General features: G+C 34.5%; 1 protein-coding gene across 3 annotated transcripts in view; it reads left to right on the top strand.

Annotated features, from left to right (window-relative positions):
• Positions 1-868: 868 nt before the first annotated feature.
• Positions 869-20,826, top strand: part of adarb1a (adenosine deaminase RNA specific B1a) — a 45,476-nt gene continuing 25,518 nt past the window's right edge. Inside the window, exons 1-2 of one of the 3 annotated variants that reach the window (XM_067395969.1) lie at positions 934-1,071; positions 16,444-16,491. Coding sequence is in view for 2 of the 3 variants with exons in the window: in XM_067395967.1 (XP_067252068.1) it covers positions 882-1,071 (190 nt within the window). In the remaining variant the exon portion in view is untranslated. Of the gene's footprint in view, positions 1,072-16,443; positions 16,492-17,480; positions 17,873-20,826 lie in introns of those variants that run through there. The other 2 variants (XM_067395967.1, XM_067395968.1) reach the window with 2 other exon arrangements.

Here is a 20,826-nt window from a genome sequence, read left to right as displayed (position 1 = left end):
TTATGTCATGTTGATCAAAATGTATTATATTGGGTCTCTGTTGAATAGTCCCACCCCCCACAACATTTAGGCACAAGCTCATAGCATAAGTCTTTACATGCAAAATGGTTGAACAAGTTATCATAATATGTCAAGCATATTTCTATACTTTCTATATTTCCATTAGACTTTTTTCTAAATCTGTCCTGAATTGGTAAATTGCTCCCAGGTGAATCTTGACGACATGACATGACTCAATAACGACATGACTCAATTACATGTTCTGTCAATAAAATACAGTACAAACAGTAAGAGAGTAAATTTGAATCTTTTCCATTCTCTTGCAATTACACTCACACATACACTAAGATGTAACTTATAATTGACAATAATTGTCATCAAAACTTTAGCCATAGTTTCCATCAGAACGTCCCTCCAGAGTAAACGGTTATATTGAGAACATGACTAAACAATTTGACTGTCTTATCCGTACACAATGACACAAGGACTTGTCATTCTGATGGCACTGACATGTTCATTGACACAGATATTTACTTTTGAGAGATGAACTAAGGATTTTGAGTAAGAGAGTGGCTTTTGCAGGTTATCCATGGTGTTTTGCTATTTGTACAAATTGTTTTGAGAAATGCACTTACTGTTTTGCAAATTGTGAGTTTGATTCGAGAAATGTACCAAAGCGACTGAGAAAAACTGTAAATGAAACCATACGACAGCCTCTCTGACCAATCAGCGCGAGAATTTGGCCCTTCAAGCTCTGATCCACCAATCAAACGGCAGTGAGTAAAGAGCCCGCCCACTCTTTGGCCAATCCGGTGTCGACATCAGTTAGTACTCCGTATCATCACTCTATTCGTATCACGGATGAAAACACGCATAATTAAATGAGTGGCGGTGTCATATGCAGCGATGCTCCGCGTGCGTTAATTCAACGGGTGTCGACAAGAGCTGCACGCCTGCTTTGTAACATATTGCATTCGGCATTTATCTTTTATTCCTTTTATTTCGTGCTGTTCATTGGAGGCTTTTTGTTCATCAGGATTCATCTCAAGGATATCAACCAGTCATCGTACTGTGAGTAATATTCACATTTAGGCTATTCGTGCTCAAAAATTAGGCCTATATATATGCATCCATTTGATTTACATTATCTTGTGTTTTACCAATGCTCAATGATCCCTGTAGCCTATCCAATAAAGAGATCAATGCAGTGGATGATCCGTGATCTACACTTCAGCATCCATGAGATTCAGATTGGACTTAGATACTGATACGTTTGAGCTTGTTTTGTTTTATTTAAACTGCTAACCAGACAAACTGACTTGCAAACAAATGCACTGACTGATGAGTTTTTGGACGCTGAAGTGAATGGAGTATCTGTCCCAAATGCTTTTGTCATGCCCTCATGAGAGCCAGCAGTCTCCTATATCTGAGATCACATCTATGCATTCCACTACTTATATATATATATATATATATATATATATATATATATATATATATATATATATATATATATATATATATATATATATATAATGTATGTATGTGCTGGTAGGTTATTTAATTGTAGGCGGTTACTGATTTCAAATAACATGACAAAAAACATTTTTTTTTTTTTTTTAGTAAGCTAGATTACTCATTTTAGGTAATGCATTCTGAATACTTTTTGATTACTATTAACCTAACTCGTTTATCACATTGACTTAAATAGGATAACAGTGTACCATATTGATATAAATTTACAAAGAGAAAGAAAATATATTCCATTCTTTGCAATATTCCGTCCACAACATGAAGTGCATTATATGTTACATTACATGAGGGTTTCCCAGACTTGGGTTTGTGAAGGAATTGCAGGGGTTTCATGAGTTTAATGAAGAGATATTAAATAATTGTCATAAAAATGTAAAAATGAAAATAAATAATTTTAAAATATAAAATTTTTTTACCTGCATGTCATGTGACCATTTACTGACATCAGAGAATGTGAACTTTATATTATTAACCTAACCTTGTTAACTTAAAATCTAAGGGCTTACTTCAAGTAAATATATTATGTCAAAGAGGTTCAGCAGACAAAAAAAAAAAAAAAAAAAACGTGGAATATGAAATTGACGTGACTTTGTACATTTTAATATGTTTGAAAGACAAAAGCCTTTAAAAGACGGTAATATGTGGTTAATTAAATGATAATTCAAATAATCATTATTGTGTTCATCAAGAGCCGATTAGATTTTAAATGTTGAGAAATACTTATAATTTCTGTAAAACCACTGATCAAATGCTGTGTGGGTCTCAGTTTTCAGTGATGGGCTCATGACTAGAGGCTTGTCTGTGTGTGCAATTACACAAACCTGGAAGACCTTTTGAATATATAAGCAGTAGGTTTAGAAAGGAAAATTTAAAAGATATCAAAGAAGTAGAATCAATGAATTATGAATAATTTACTGCCATTATGAGATTAATGTGTAATCAATCAAAAGTAACTGTAGTCTGAGTATTTTAAAATTTAATATAATCTAATTAAAAGTACTAGTGATTAAAAGTACTAGTGATGTGTGTATATATATATATATATATATATATATATATATATGTATATATATGTGTGTATATGTATATATATATATATATATATATATATATATATATATATATATATATATATGTATATATATGTATGTATATTTGGTCGCAGTCTGGAGCCCTATATTCATGTTGTCATAAAAGGTAAAAAATGTTCACATTAATTAAAGGACACCAGTTGTGAACAATTAATACAAATAGTCATTTAAGTGAGTCTCTGTTGCTTTTCCATGCTGATGCTGAAAATGGCTTTGCCCCTTTTGTTTGGATTCCAATCATAGTTTGTTTTAAGAAAAACAATCTAAAACTCTTGCCCGGGCGAGTATAAATTCTGCAAGTAAAGAAATTAGGTGCGCAAAGACGTGGAACGTCTGGTCAGATAAAATAAAAGGAAAAAAACAAAATACACAATCAAAAGTCAAACAGAATACAGAACTCGGAACACTTAAGTTTGGTTAATGTTCACGATTCGGTTTAAAGCTTTTTACTGGTTTGCATCATCATCATTTCCTGTTTCTGGGTTGGTTTTGAAGGCTTTGGTTAGATGATCTTGCTGAATTGCTGAGCGGCAGCCCATTTTACATCAAACCGTTTAGAATCAGGATGGGGAAAAACTAAATTTAAACCTAAAGTCTATATCACTAATTGCACTTAAGCTGAATTAATGTCACCCTTATACCCTTTGAAAAATGTGCTTTTTTTATTTAGTAAAAAAGAGGCATTATAAAAATAACAATAAATAATATATTTTTATTATTTAATATAATATTTAGTATTATTTTTTATATTTTATTTTATATTTCAATTCATAAATTTCAAAAACATTAATTCAAAAACATTTATATTTATTTAAATTATTTATTATTTAATGTGGCCCTGGTAAAGATCATTTTAACACATTTAACTATCTATACTGTTCAGTAGTTTACATTTTCACATCAATGACTTCTTGTAGTCTTTGATCGTTTAGTGATGCTTTAGTCTTTGGTTTGTCCTGAAGTGAGTCTTCCCATTTATATATATATATATATATATATATATATATATATATATATATATATATATATATATATCTCTTTTTGTCTCTTGTTGGTTTCTCTTTCCTGGTTGATTCCACCTGTTTGTCAATTAGTATTTAATGTTTTTGCTGGTGCCTTATGCTGGAATCTTAACACTGTGTTATTTGGTGAGTTCTCTGTGGTTGTTTTTACCTCATAAAGTGCTGCCAATTTAGTGAATGTTCAGACCCCTATAGTGAATTTTTGTTTTTCATCAAAAAAAAAAAAAAGCAACTGGCACCAAATCGAGGGACTTTAAGGATTGCTGATTAACATGTAGTCAGTCAGTATGTCACACTCGTTCTGTTGTCTGACAGAAAATGTGTAAATGAGAAGAGTTTTATTGGACATTGGATATTATATTAAAATTACAGTATGTGAGCGGAGATTAGGAGAGAAAACCGATGTAAACAAGTGGTGCTTGCTGCATTGGATACTTTATCCCAGAATACGTGTCCGACTTGACCTTCCATTTCCAGTGTGACGAATTAGGGCTGGGCGATATATCGAATGCTTTTGTCACGTGCATTTCGTCAGTAAAGCCGGTTCCCTGATTACCGCTAAATCGCCATCACCTGCTTTCAAATGGAGCAGCATTTAATAGACAGAGCCGTAGTTCACTGACAAGCCATGCAATATCACGTTCATATCGCAGATGAATCGCTGTCGATATTGAACGCGATATTGCGTATCTTGTCAGTGAACTATGGCTCTGTCTATTAAATGCCGCTCCATTTGAAGGCAGGTGATGGCGATTTAGCAGTAATCAGGGAACCGGCTTTACTGACGAAATGCGTGTGACAAAAGCATTCGATATATCGCCCAGCCCTATGACGAATGAATCTCTGTTGCTCATTATCTAATCAGACTTAAAAAATGGAGTACTGCATAGTACGCAGTAGCTATATACTGAATTCTTTTCCATGAAACAGTATGCAAACAAACTTTTCAAACTGTGCTATGCTACCTTGTTGCATGACTTGACTTTGTTGTGTATTTAGTTCAACAAGTGCTAACCAGTTATCTCAAGAGTACATGGTTATTTCATCCAGGTTAAAAATGGCATGAAATGGAAGTTGTGATAGTCTCTTTTCTTCCCTATAGTGATGTATATCCAAGTGAAACGGCTTCTCGAACAAGAAATATTGACTTGATTTTGTCCACTGGGAATTGATTGGGTCATTGGATTGTTGTCTGCTATTGCTGTGATCTCATGTTTATAATACAAACGGCAATATTTCATATAAAAATAGGAATTGTCAATTTTGATTTTTAAAAACTTATATGTTGGTATTGATCATATTTTTTTTCTTTTCTTTCTTTTCTTTTCTTTTCTTTTCTTTTCTTTTCTTTTCTTTTTTTTTACATTGTAGAGGGTTACGCACATTGCATTGTGGGATACATTTCCATACAGTGCGCTCTACTGCTTTGGGGAATGTAGTCGTGGTCAAAACCAGAAGCTCTCCAGTAATGCATATTTTACACCTTAAAAGATGCAAAAGTTCCAGCATTTAATTAAATAGGCCATGCGGCCAAACCGTGACCCGTTAATAAACTGAAGCTAATTAATAAACCAGAAGCAGGTGATCTGAACAATACCAACATAAAACAGTGTTGCAGCAGGTGGACATTTAGCATTGAGTCTTTGTGGTGAAGTGGCTGTTGTCTTCATGATGAGATGCATTTGTAGTTTATCTCTTTTTTTTAAGTCACAAGCCAGCTGTTAGACATATCTAGCGTCTCTAGCTGAATCATCAGGTCACGAAGCATGATTCATCATTTTTGGCTCATGGGCTGCATGAGAGGCCTGAGTGCACTTTTTCTTTAAAGGGTCAGTATTTTGCCCTGAAGTACACTAATAACGTTAGTCGAAGAATTCAACTTTACGTGATAGATTTCAAGTTTTGGGTGACTTATTGCTGATCTCAATAATTTGTTTGCTTTCAGAACAGTTTTGGAAACCATGGTTATTTTTGTAGTTACTATGGTTGTGCTGCTAAATCATAGTTAAACCATGGTAATTTACTGTAGTAAAACCATGGTTCATTTTCTCAAGGGGTCGTTAAGATTTAGAATGCTAATACTAATGAATAGCTTTTTTTATTTTTGCAGTGCAACTGCAGTAGTTGTACAAATAATCATTATAATCATTTTAATCATTTTCTCTATTCTGTGAGTTGAATTATATAAAATATTAGTTGTGGTTTTCAAGCAAGAAAACTGTTTCTATTGAAGCATTGATCTTTATTGAGTGCATTACAAGAGGGAAAAAGATTTAATCCATCGCTTTAATGATCTTCTGTCAGGCGGTCCCATCTGTGCAGTGTTATTGCCTGCAAATGAATGGGGTTTTGAAGCAGGGTTGAGTAAAGACGGATTACTGAAGATTTGACTGTCTAGTTTGATTTACAATGTGGGACTTTAAGAAGGACAGAAAATTGGAAATGCGTCTTTCTAGGTCTAGTTCATGTGAACGCAATTGAGCTGCACAGCTTCTGTTTCACATTTCATTGTGACTGCAAGTATGAATTCTCTGTGTTGCTGCGAGGAACGCTATAGTGCGCATTAGCGTAAACCGCTTCAACTGTCTGTTGTCTCTTTCAGGTCAAGTACTGCCATAGTAAAGCAAAAGTTTAAAGATAATTTTGCTGTGGAAGTTAAAGTTAGCAAATTATAGCTAACAGTAGTAGCCAAAAAAAGCTATTTTCAACTACTGCCATAATAAAGCAAAATATTTGAGAGTGTCTTTCTTGGCAAAGTTGAAATAAAGCAACATTTTGAAGAGAATTTTGCTGTGGAAGTTAAAGTTAGCAAAGTATAGCTCCAGTAAAGCTATTAGCTAACAGACCAGAGAATAGCTCATTTCAACTACTGACGTAGTAAAGAAACAGTCTGCACTGTAAACCCGAAATTTTTTGAGTTATGATGCTCCAAATTTTAAGCAGAACTATCAAGTTTTGAGTTTATAGTACTCATGCATGTTAATTGCTCCTAACTTGAAGTACTGAGTTAGCTAACTCATACATTTTCATAGCAATTAACATTCCAGTGGTTAAAACATATAATTTGTATTCATTAAAATTACTTGTAACATTTAAGACATATTCAAATTCCAAAGCTTGTCAGTCTTACCAACAGGAACTAACAAGCTTTGGAATTTCATCATGTCTGTCTTTAAATGTTAAACAAAGTCATTGTAATGAATACAAATTATACGTTTTAGCCACTTGGTGGAATTGGTGGATGTTCACTTCATCATGCGCCGTATCGCGTCAAATCATTCACAAGTATAAATATGAAGCTATTTTGTGGACGTAGTTGATTTTTAATTAATATTCCATGTCGATATACAGTACAGTCCAAAAGTTTGGAACCACTAAGATTTTTAATGTTTTTAAAAGAAGTTTCGTCTGCTCACCAAGGCTACATTTATTTAATTAAAAATACAGTAAAAAACAGTAATATTGTGAAATATTATTACAATTTAAAATAACTGTGTACTATTTAAATATATTTGACAAAGTCATTTATTCCTGTGATCAAAGCTGAATTTTCAGCATCGTTACTCCAGTCTTCAGTGTCACATGATCCTTCAGAAATCATTCTAATATGCTGATTTGCTGCTCAATAAACATTTGATTATTTTCAATGTTGAAACATTTGTGTACTTTTTTTTCAGGATTCCTTGATGAATAGAAAGTTCAAAAGAACAGCATTTATCTGAAATACAAAGCTTCTGTAGCATTATACACTACCGTTCAAAAGTTTGGGGTCAGTAAGAATTTTTATTTTTATTTTTTTGAAAAGAAATGAAAGAAATTAATACTTTTATTCAGCAAGGATGCATTAAATCAATCAAAAGTGGCAGTAAAGACATTTATAATGTTACAAAAGATTAGATTTCAGATAAACACTGTTCTTTTGAACTTTCTATTCATCAAATAATCCTGAAAAAAAAATATTGTACAGAAATGTTTTGTACAATTGTACACATTAAATGTTTCTTGAGCAGCAGATCAGCATATTAGAATGATTTCTGAAGGATCATGTGACACTGAAGACTGGAGTAATGATGCTGAAAATTCAGCTTTGCCATCACAGGAATAACTTACTTACTGAAATATATTCAAATAGAAAACAGTTATTTTAAATTGTAATAATTTTATTTTTTTTAATAGGGTCAATTGCAACTACTACTGTCTATTGCCTCTTTGATTACTGAGGTTTCATCTCTTAATTACAGTAATTATGGCAGCATAAGCTCATTGTTTTGGTTCAGAAGGAACTGTAAAGACGACTGCAGTTTGTTTGCGGCGCTCAGTGACTGACTGTCCACAACTCTGCATAACCTCATTGAACGTGCTGATGACGTGTGATGTCTGCGTGAGCAGGGAGCGTGGAGATATGGAAATGTTGTCAGGACTGAATGCAATGATTGGATGAACATTTTTTGACCCCGAGACCTACACAGAAGATGTACACTTCTTAATATTTAGACCACTTCTATTAATGATTGCTATCAGGATGTGAAGAGAGTTTCAACCAGTATAACAAAAAGTGTTTATTAAAAAAAATTGCCTACCCTAACTTTAATATCGTTTTCACCCTGATAATGTGCATTTCTTTGCAAATTGTCTTGTGATGAATAACACTCATTTGCAGTTGACACAGCGATACATTAGTTGCACATACGAGCCCATTAGAGGTGTGGGGACTCTGTGAACTTATTCAACAGGAACATTTTAATTTGATGTTCTCAGAACAGGTCAAAGCATTTTATTTTGACGTTCATTTTCAAGCTCGTTTTCTCTGTTTTTTCTTTAAAGCAGCTATGAGGTTTGTCTGCACGACTAGTTGAATAATTGGTCTTAAGGAAGCCCTGTTTAATGAATTAAATCACCTGACCCTGATTGGATAAATTTAAGTAAAATGTTAATTTCCCCAATATTAATGTATTTAAGTGTTCTTTTGAGTATCATAAGATGTTGTGTCTTATTTCCCCCTCCTTCTTAGAGACTGAAGCAAGTATTTTTCTTCAGAACAAAGCTACTTTATGATTAATTTCCATATTACTCTAACAGATAATAGTGTACATACACCGATTCGTACATTCAACTGCTAATATTTAACCTTCCAATAATGTTTTCACAGTCTGCCCTGTGGTTTTATTTGACGTACCCCTTAATGTTAAAATTTAATTTGGAAACAAAAACAGTGTTTGTCTAATTATCCATTGTTTTTAGCAGCTTGTATTTGTCTCATAAAATCAGGCTTTGCGTGTTTTTTGCAGTTAAATTGGGACCACAGAGTTGAACTGTGGGTTACCACAGCGTTTATTTTTAGCTGTAATTGTGAATGTTAAATGAAAGTCAGACTTACACAGCCGGAGGAGATTAGACTGGGAGTTGTTAAAAAAATTATTTTCATGTTTGCCATGCAGTGTCGTAAATTGGTTTCCTCCTGAGGGCCTGCAACAAAAAACTCATTTTAGTGTTTTGTTTTCTTGTTGTAAATGAATCTGTATTTGCAAAAGAATATGGAGTTACTAACATTTGCATCTGTGCAGAGCCAATTCTCTAGGTATTTGCAGAGGTTAAGAAGCACTTAAATGCTAAAAGTATGCAAATTGAGTTTAAATGATTCATGTGGGACTGAAGATGTTAAATGATAAATGAGTTAACAAAGGGACAGTTATGTTAGGAATAAATGTTAAGGGTCTGCTTAACATTGATATTTCAACTTAGCCCTTCAGTTTGTGCGTGTGTGTGTGTAAAATACAGTTTCATTGTAATGGTGGTTTAATTTTAATGTATGTAATATTCAATCACAATTTTTCCCAGTTAAATGGTAATGTCTGTGAGAAATTTCACAGACATCCATCCTTGTGTAGGTGAAATGGGGGTTAAAAAAGTTCAAGAATCAAAAGTAGTTTGATTCGTCAAATGATTTTTGTATATATGAGCTAATGTGATTTAATATGATTGCAGCTTGCAGCTATTTATATTTACTTTATTTAATTTACATATTTTTATTTATTTTTTCATTTAAATGTCTTTGCTAATTTCTTTTTATTTAATTTTATTTTTAAGATTGTATTTAAATTATTATTATTTATTTTAATTTGCATTATTATTAAGATTATGATTGTAATATTTTTATTTTAATTGACTATTTTATTTTCATTTGTTTTTGTTGTTGTTATTCTATTTAAATTATTTAATTTTATTAGTTGTTAAATTAGAGACCAGCATCTATTAATTCACTTAAATATTAAGTTTTTTATATATTTACCTTGTATGTAATGCACATCAGAACTACGTTTCAAAATAATGTAATTCAGTACAATTAGGCAGACATTGGTTTGCTTTATGTAAATTTTCTTGTAAAGAAATTTTTTTGTTGTTGTTTTTTTCTTTGGGGTTGTGCACATGTGGCTCTCTTTATCTTAGGCCTAACACTCTTACGCAAGGTTATCCTAGGGCGTACCGAAGGTTTCTCATTGGTGAAAGGAGCTTACAACTTAATTGGCCAATCAGCGTTAACCATACATATATGTCATTCCTTTAGACTGGAGGTAGATGACAATAGGTGTGTTCGACATCAACTGCGACTGGATGTGACCGATCGGTGAGAGTTGCTGCTTGCAGTCGGGGAGGAGCTAAAAACGGAGACGTGAAGTCGGACACTTTCTGCCTCCCATAGTGATGCTCCTGCTGTGTTTACATACTTTATCACAGCTGAAGTGAATTAAATGTTTCAGAGACATTTTCATTCAAACCTTAAAGAGTCAGTTCACCCAAAAATGAAAATTCTGTCATTAATGACTCACCCTCATGTCGTTCCAAACCCGTAAGACCTCCGTTCATCTTCAGAACACAGTTTAAGATATTTCAGATTTAGTCCGAGAGCTTTCTGTCCCTCCATTGAAAATGTATGTATGGTATACTGTCCATGTCCAGAAAGGTACTAAAAACATCATCAAAGTAGTCCATGTGACATCAGTAGGTTAGTTAGAAGTTTTTGAAGCAACGAAAATACATTTTGGTCCAAAAATAACAAAAACTACGACTTTATTCAGCATTGTCTTCTCTTCCGGGTCTGTTGTCAATCCAGGTTCACGACTCTGCAGTGATGCTGCTGACATAAGACGCTGCTGACGTGTTATCCGGTGCACCAGAGCTTCGTTTACAAGTCCGAGGGAGACGCGCGCTGTATTCAAGCTATTCTACATCGTTTGTATTTTGGTATTGCTATATTTTTTAAAATGGTGTGTAAGTGTGCATGTCGCGGATGTCCTAATCACCAAAAACAACCACGGCGACGTAAAAGTGCATTACCAACACCGACAGATGAAAGGATTCAATGGAATCAATTCAATGGAATCCATTTAATTTAATCAATTCAATGAATCAATTCAATGGAAAGGATTCTGGAAGAGAAGACAATGCTGAATAAAGTCGTAGTTTTTGTTATTTTTGGACCAAAATGTATTTTCGATGCTTCAAAAACTTCTAACTAACCTACTGATGTCACATGGACTACTTTGATGATGTTTTTATTACCTTTCTGGACATGGACAGTATACTGTACAAACACTTTCAATGGAGGGACAGAAAGCTCTCGGACTAAATCTAAAATATCTTAAACTGTGTTCCGAAGATAAACGGAAGTCTTACGGGTTTGGAACGACATAAGGGTGAGTCATTAATGACATAATTTTAATTTTTGGGTGAACTGACTCTTTAATGTGCTGCTTACAGGATCTGTTTGTACAAGAATAAAGTTCAACATAAGCCTATACTATTTAAATACAAAAGTGGGGTCTACATTTTTATCAGTTTTATTTTTGATAAACATGACACAATATAACATCGCGACTACATGAAAAGAGCTTTAAATGTTATAAAAATACAGATTTTTGAGCGTTACTGGAACTGAAGGTGTGAGAATAAACACGTGATTGTTGTCATGCGGTGAATCCGGCCAATTGTGAAACAGCTGTGTCGTCATCAGAGCTCGTGCAGCCGCTCTGGAGAAGCTATGCCGGCTGACTCATCCGACTGCTCTCGAATCGCTCTCGCGGTACTTTGATGCCATACGTCACAGTCACGTGATTTCTACCTGGCATGCACTTCTTCAAGTCAGACGCTGAGCGGTCTGTGCAGTGCTGCATGAAGTCGAACAAGCCTAATAAGACGTGGTGTGATGCTGTATGTGAATATTACATTTAGGGCTGTCTGTTTTACATGTTAATTTATAGTATAATTTATGTATGGGTTTTTGTCTTATATTTGTATAATATGATAGTTCAGCAATATCACATGAGCAAGAGTGATATGTTTTCCTGAATATCTGCATGATTGCAAATGTGATATTGATTACATATACAACAATAAACAAGAAGTTAATGTTGTGGTACATTTTAGACACAATATTGTCAATATAGTCTTTGTTCAATTTCACTAATGAAAATAGTTCCAACATAGCCGCAGCAGAACTGTTGTGCATCTCTGAGCAACACTCAGCAGTATTTCATTACTGAATGAATCAGTGTTCTTTAATGGATCAAATCATACAGTGATGAATCGATTGAATGAATGATGACTCGCTCATTAAAACAGTAATTTGCCCCCACCTACTGGTTTCATTTTTTTAGAGTGTCATTTCATTTCATTTTTTAAAAATAATTTCATATTTCAGTATTCATTTTATAACCCATTAATACCCATTTAAAACATAAGCTATTAATCTCATAGGATTATTTATGCAATTCTAAGTGCATTCATGCTACCACTCTGAGCTGCATTAAACAGTCTGTGTAAATATATCGACACAGTAAATGCCACATCAGATGCAGTTTCTGGAGGGAAAAAATAGATTAATTTTTTTTAATTACAGTAATGGATTATTTTGTTTGGTTTATATCTTGCAGCTTTAGTCATTACTTTATTGTTGTTGACTGACATGTTACAGTGAGACAAAAACAGTGTATTTGCATCAAGCCTTCAGAGTTGGCAGTTTGTATAGTTTTCCTTTTTGTATATGAATGAATGAATGAGTAAATGAATGGATGAATTGTGTGGGTTACATGAACAGAAGCCCTTGACAAAATGGGTGAATAACTGTCATAGATCTAACGGTACATTTAAAGGTACAATATGTAAATTTTTTGCAGTAAAATATCCAAAAACCACTAGGCTAGTGTTATATATTTTGTCCAGCTGATTACAAACAATATCTCTAATGTTTTCAACTACTTGTAAATCATGAGAAAATTCCCATTCTAAACAGTGACACGGGGCAGTGCAGTCGCCTGTCAATGACATCAGTTACCTTTGTTACCGCCTTTGCTGACGTAGAAACCACATGACAACAGTGCCGTGGACAAATGCGGAAGTAGTGTCTAGCGTCCAGCAAACCACTAGCTTGCTTCAAGCAGTTCCTTATTTACTTCTTGCACGTTTTATGGTGGATGGTGATACTTATTTATGGAACATAATTACTGTTTACCATCTGCCGCTGGTTCTGTCGACAAGGACAGCTCCCGTAAACTCATGACCGGAAAAGCGGAAGCGGCGCCGGCGGCTGTGTCATAATAAAAGTCCCGCTGCTCGTGAGGCGTGTGTTGATCAAGCGCTCCAGCTCCTCGTTCAGCTCCCGCAACACTCGGTCCTGCTCTGCTTCATACTACAGTAACGTTAATAATCGCATCCACGAACATGAGTTCTTCTAGACTCCAATCCCTATTCTTTTGCACCGTCCATTGAGATGGAGACCACATGTCCCAAGTTTCCGCTCTAAAACTTGGCGTCATCAAACTACGCCTTTGTTTTGAATAGGCTTCTAGCGACCTCTAGCGGAAAAAAATATCACAAATTGTACCTTTTAATGCATTTTTTTGGTAAAAAAAAAAAAGTTTTTGGAAGTGAAAAATAAGTCATTATTTAATTTCAAGTGAAAAAACGTAAATTGACATTCCCACAATTCCCTGCCTGACACTTCACATTTGATGTTTTCATTGAAATAACTCTTTCTTCTTAGTTTTTCCTTATCAGTTATGTACATTAGGGTTTTATGTTACATCTAATGTTGTTAAATTAATATTTATTGCATTTTTAAAATTTAATGCTTGTTACCATGATGGTGTTTAGTGTTTGTGTGAATGACACGGTGTGCACCTTCTACAGTGCTCAGCGTAAGCGAGTACACCTCCTTTGAAAAGTAACATTTTAAACAATATCTCAATGAACACAAAAACTATTTCCAAAATGTTGACAAGACTAAGTTTTACATGAAAGTGAGGTTAATAAAATAACTTGGAGAACAAAATTTTCAGTTTTACTCAAATTAGGGTGAAAAAATGAGTACACCCCACTGAAAGTCTCTGAAGCAAAGCTAAATTTAGACTACAAATGTCTAATTTAACAAGAATTCAACCACAGGTGAGTGTATTTATTCATTACACAGGTGTCCAGCAGACAGTTGACTATAAAAGGGTGTTAAAACCCCCTTCCCATTTCATGCTGTCAGCAATGGCACCACATGGAAGAGAAATGTCACAAGACCTTAGAAAGAAAATTATTTCTTTACACCAGAAAGGTGAAGGCGACAAGAAGATCAGCAAAGCTTTACTTATCAGTCAAAATACTGTAGCAAAAGTGGTACAAAAATTAAAAAAAAATGGAACTGCAACCATCTCACAGAGGTGTCCAGGTCGTCCACAGAAGTTAACATCTCAACAGGAGCGTCTTCTGATGAGAAGGGTTGAAGAAAATCGGCATGCAAGTTCACTGCAGTTATCTAAAGAAGTAGAAAACCAAACTGGGGTGACTGTTTCCCATGACACAATACGGCGTACACTGCAGAGGAATGGCATGCATGGGTGCCGTCCACGAAAGAAGCCTTTCCTAAAGCCCAGGCACTAAAAAGCCTGCCTAGAGTTTGCCAGGGCCCATGCTGACAAAGATGAAGACTACTGGAGTGATGAGACCAAGATAAATGTGTTTGGAACTGATGGCTTCAAAACTGTATGCCGTTGCAAAGGTGAGGAAAACAAAGAAACATGCATGGTGCCTACAGTGAAACATGGTGGCAGTGTCCATATGTGGGGCTGCATGAGTGCTGCTGGTGACGGGGAGCTGCATTTCATTGATGGCATCATGAATTCACAGATGTACTGCTCTATACTGAAAGAGAAGATGGTCGTCGTGCACTTTTCCAACATGACAATGATCCTAAACACACATCTAAGGCCACTGTTGGATTTCTGAAGAAGATCAGGGTGAAAGTGATTCAGTGGCTCCTGATCTGAACCCAATCAAACACCTATGGGGAATTCTGAAGAGACAAGTTGAGCATCACTCTCCATCCAGCATCCAGTCTCTAAAAGAGGTCATTCTTGAAGAATGGAAAAAGATAGATGTTGCAAAATGTCGCCAACTTGTTCATTCCATGCCTAGAAGACTTGATGCTGTCATTAAAAATCATGGAGGCCAGACAAAGTACTAGATGTAGTAGTTTTTGTTGTGGGGTGTGCTCATTTTTGCATCACCCTAATTTGAGTAAAACTGAAAAATGTGTAATCTAAGTTATATTATTAACCATACTTTCATGTTATAAGTTAGGATTGCCAGGCCTTCCAGGAACGTCTCACCTGACTTGTTTAAAGGGTTAGTTCACCCAAAATAAAAATTCTGTAATTAATTACTCACCCTCATGTCATTCCACACCCGTAAGACCAATGCAAGATGTAGAACCTGGAAGCACTAGACGTAAATAATGTAGGAGACTAACAGCGAAGAGAAGATATTGTTGAATAAAGTCATTATTTTTGTTTAGTTTTTGCACATAAAAAGTATTTTTGTTGCTTCATAAAATTAAGTTTGAACCACTGCAGTCACGTCGACTGTTTTAACAATGTCTTTAGGACTGTTCTAGACCTTGAAAGTGGTGGTTAAATTGCTGTCTGTGGACGAGTCATATACCTCTCGGATTTCATCAAAAATATCTTAATTTGTGTTCCGAAGATGAACGAAGGTCTCACAGGTGTAGAACGACATGTGGGTGAGTAATTAATGACAGACATTTCATTTTTGGGTGAACTAACCCTTTAACATCGCACAATGACTGTGCAATGACACGTGCCGTGTTGATTCAGAGAGGAGGTGGGCCTTGGCCTAAAAAAGGTTGGGAACCACTGCTTTAGGTGTTTATTTTTTTGTCTTTTTTCCTTCTTAAAAAGTCAGCATCGCAGGCAGCTCGTGCGCTGGAAATGCAACATTTGTTTACTTTAGGTTACAGCGCCGTCTTCTGGCAGAATTTAGTTAGTGCGTATAAGGAGCAGAGATGCTGTTTAGTCAAGATCAGTCTATATAATTTATTTTTTTGATGTTGGTTACAATTCTGTACATGTTTGTCGTTAATAAATAATCATAATAATAAAGAACTACATTGATTTTATTTCTCTTCTATTCCTTAATGTTTTTTGTATTTTGTTATTCCGCAATTTATGAATTAAATGCACAAATAGAATAATTACTGAATAAAGGAATGCAGAATATGGGATTAAAATAAAACACAAAAATGTGTTTTATTGTAGTTTATTTCCATATTTTGTATTTTACCTTTTGTTATTTTACTTTTTTTTGTATTTTATCTTATAAATCATAGTTTTAATAATTGCAGGTTTATTCCTTCAATAAGATGTGGCTTTCAGTGAAGATGTCATTTTTAACAGCTGATTGTTTTGACTGTCTATTGTAAATATGAAAATGCTGATATATCTGTGCTTTTGTTATAGGTTGCAAAACACTGTAAGGCTTGTACAGAAAAGGAAGTTAGCATACAGGTGGGTTTCACATGTTTATACAACTTCATACGCAAAATATAGCAAATATTTTATAGCAAATATTGCAAAATCTGCTGCTCTGATTACCTGGTTTCTATACTTTGCATTTGTTGGTGAGTTGGATGAAAGAAGGGAATCATGTTTATGACTGTATATCAATAATCAACTGTGGCGGCGTTTTAGGGAATGTCCACCAGAGGGAGGCAGAGGGTTGCTAATCGCACTGAGTTTGTAGGTACTCTGACCTCACCTTTTACTCTCGTTGTGCCTTAAAATGAATCTGTGGATGCTGATGGTAAATGCTGAAGGTCCTTGCAATTACAGTCAAATAATTCAGTCTCTGATGTATATATGTAAATATAGAGCATTAAAAGCTCAACTTAAATTAACTAATGTTAACAAACACATCTTTTGATTTTAATAATGTATTAGTAAATGTTGTAATTAACATTAACTAAGATTAATAAATGCTGTATAAGCACAGTTCATTATTAGTTCATGTTAACTTATGTAGTTAACTAATGTTAACTAAAGAACCTTATTGTAAAGTGTTACCTATTTGAATGAAATTGATAAAATACAATCATTTTTCATGTATTTAAAAATAAATGTAAATAAGTTATTTATTATTATTAATGTAATAAATGTAGTTTTAAATGCAAGTATTTTTATAATCACCCCAGCTTGGTTAAATTAAAGATATTTACTGAAGATTTATTGAATAATGTTCTGAAAAGAACATAAAGTTATTTTTATTTAATGACAAATAAATTCAATACTAATTTTCATTAATTTTATTATAAAATTGAATACAATATTAAATGTTTATATTTTAGAATATTATCATAATAATATTGAAAATTAAATAAATTATTTAGTCATATTTAATATGTAAAAATTGTTTCATTACATTTTTTTTATTTTAATAAAATGTAATTTAAATATAATTCATTATTAAAAGGTTAACTTTATATTTAATCTTATTTGAAAAAGGTGACTATTAATAAAAATCGGGTCCTTCTGTTAAAGGTAAATGGTAAGCTTTTTCCGACTAAGAAAAAAACAGCTGAAACCTGCTCATTTCAGACATCTGACATGAGGGAGTGACTAGTAGAGTTGACAGCAGGTCCATCCCACCATCAGCCCTATAACAGTCCCGTCAGCCCTCCCTCTCCACAGCACATCCAGCACCTCCTCCCTCTCGTTCCCTCCGCCTCACCCCTCACTCCCGCTGAAGTTGACTCCAGAGAGACAGAGATCGTGTGATTTGCGTACGGCGCTATGGCTCAGTGTCAGAGCTGCTCTCAAAGCATGGGCGCGTATTACTGCCTCGTTCGCAGGAGGTTCAAGAGAAGACGCAAAAAACGATCTGAACGCAAAGGTAAACTGTTTGTCTTTCCACATAAAGGCTGAATCACTTTGAAGCGCTCTGTATCAAAGTTCTTAAATGTAAGCATTCGGAAATGTTTACTGTAAACATTTGACTTTAGTTTTTTTTTATTTTGTTTTGTTTGATTTGTTTCAACTACATACAAAAGTCGTCTAAATGTCTGTTTATTTTGTGAAGAGCAGATTTCTCTTTGTGTGAACTGTGTTAGTATTAGTATTGTTTATGTCACTTTTATTTGCGAGTACTCGAAACGAGTTTCACTGTCATGGAAAACCTGAAAATATTTAGAGATTTTAAAATGGTGTTTTGCAAGGATAGAAAAGCAATAATTTAATCTTTTTTTTTTTCTCTTGATTATAAAAAAAAGTTTGTGCTAAGTCATTGTGCAGCGAACATATTTATTTAGAGTTGAGTGTACTTGATTTTTGGTTGTACAGCAAATTGTCATGTTTGTTATTATTTCTGATACTTTATATTGGCATCAATAACAATGCAAATAAAAGTGAAACGTGGTTCCAACTGGCATGAAAAAATCTTCAATTTAAAAATGTAAATTTCTCTTTAATTAAAGGTAATAATTTCTATAGTACAATTTTAATAATAATAAATAAATGTTTCTAAGTTACACTCGGCTCTTAAACAGCTATAAATTGTTCTTTGTGAGCATAAAATGACTTAAATCCAGTAATGCACTAATAGAAAAAAACATTGAAATTGAATGGACAAAAGGTGTTTGCAGAAGTTTAAATAGCTGTTGTTGCAATCAGTTACAATATTGAATCTCAGACTGACTTTGCTGTCTGATTCTGTACTTTACAAGCTAGTTCTTGTGTTATTTCTACCTGGTGTGTTTTAGCTGTCAACCATTATTTTCATCTGTGCCTTGCCCTTAGATGAGGTTCGTAAAAGCTCATGTACTGTTTCTCTCTCTCTCTCCCGCTCCTTGAGATTGTCGTGTCAGTGCTGAAGGCAGCAGATAGCAGGTTCAATTCAGACAGCTCCTCATGTGTGAAGTTTAATCCGTCTCATTAGAACGGCCACTTCACGCTGCTAATCTCTCACCATGGTTACGCCGCCAATCCAGTCCAGTGCAGCCACGAGTCGAAAGATGAGCAATTGAGTTAGAATTAAGATAAAAGATAATAACCTTTTAATTCCCTCTCACTTCCACAGATATGTGATGCTTTGACGGATAGGCGTCCTCCCTGAGATATTAATAAGCAATTGTTTTAGTATAAAACAAACTTTCCTTTTGATATGATCTTGCCTTTGTTCCCATAATCCCCTTCACAATGGCAATGACTTCTTTTGCTAGTAGCTGAAATGATATCAAGCAGGGATTGGAAACACAATCAGTTTTATGTATTGATTCATTTGAACGATTCCAATTCCCTAATGATTCTGATAATGATTCTTTTAGTATTTTTTTAGGGAGAAAGAATGTGGAAATGGTTATTCTTATTGCATTTACAACACTCAGAAGCTTGAATTTCAATCATTTTATTTAGCAGTTTTGAAGTTTTCCATTTCTAAAGGATTAAGTGTGATGATTTTTGCAAAAGGAATTGACCCGCTCACATTTATTGTGTATAGAAATCCAAAAATGTTAGCAACAACAAAAAAATGTGTGACCATATATTTTATTACAAATTAGATTTTTTTTTATTACTTTATTATTTAGATTTGCGAATTGTCAGAAGTTCTTGATTTCTTTGGAAAACGCTGCTTACATATTTTTTGAAAATTGGTTGACTGCTGTCTATGAATAATTCTGCAGTGGTAATAATCCTAAAGCAAGGATTGCAGACATTCTGGCATAACCCGGGTGAAACATACACACCCACACACACACACACACACACACACACACACACACACACACACACACACACACACACACACACACAAAAGAACAAGAAATTATTTCCTTTTGGATGCCTGGTTGAAAATATTGAATTTTTAACAGAAATGGGGCACAGCAAATTAGATAAACATGGTTACTTAAGCGTTTCTACACCCTGTGCCATCGTCTCTCATGCTCAAACATGGAGATAAAAAAACCCATTTCCTCCAGACCAAGTGTAGTGGAGTGAAGTCCTGGGGGACGGACTGTGAGTTTAATCTACTGGAGGGGGGAATAAATTCAGCATTAGCTCAAGCGGTTCAGGTTTGACCAGCCGAAACCGAGACCGTGTCCAGTCCACCTGTCTCCTCCTCTCACTTTCACCATCCCTTTTCCCTTCTGATGGACTCTGCGATAGATCCTTCTCCGTGGCATGTGGTCTGTTCTGGAGCTTTGCTGATAAAGTGTGTTATCTATCCCACCTTTTCTCATCCGTAACATCAGTGGCACCTGTGTTTGCTCCTTTAGTCACCCCTTCATGCATTGAGGATAATGGTGACTTTTCACTTTTTTAGAAGTTCACTTCTAGTTTACTCCAAAATAAAAAGTTAAATTGTTTACTCGCCCTCATGGCATTCCAAACCTGTATGACTTGCTTTCTTTTGTAGAACACAAAAGAAGATATTTCAAGCAATGTTTCAACTGTTTTTGTCCATATAATGTAAGTTAGTGGGGTCCGAAACATCACATTGGACCCCATTGACTTTTATGGAGCAAAATAAACATTTTTCAAAATGTTTTCTTTTGTGTTCCACATAAAAAAGAACGTCATGCAGGTTTGGAATGACATGAGGATGACTAAATTAATTTCTTTTCCTTTTTTGGTGAATTTTATTAGATATTATACATTGTAAACTTGGAAAATTAACTTTCTGGGAAAAATGCATATGTCTTCTGTCTTAGTATGTCTGACTCTAGATTTTTCTAGCTCTCTTTCTATCTCATTGTTGCCGTTTATGTCTCAGTGCATGTGCGGTAAATGATGAAATCGCTTGATTGGCTTTACGAATTGACACACAGCCCTGCCTCTGCCCGCCGAGTC

Source organism: Chanodichthys erythropterus, chromosome 10 (assembly GCF_024489055.1).
Source record: "Chanodichthys erythropterus isolate Z2021 chromosome 10, ASM2448905v1, whole genome shotgun sequence".
In the NCBI taxonomy this organism is placed as follows: domain Eukaryota; kingdom Metazoa; phylum Chordata; class Actinopteri; order Cypriniformes; family Xenocyprididae; genus Chanodichthys; species Chanodichthys erythropterus.
Note: the sequence above shows the minus strand (reverse complement) of the source record. Positions and strands in the feature narration are given on the sequence as shown.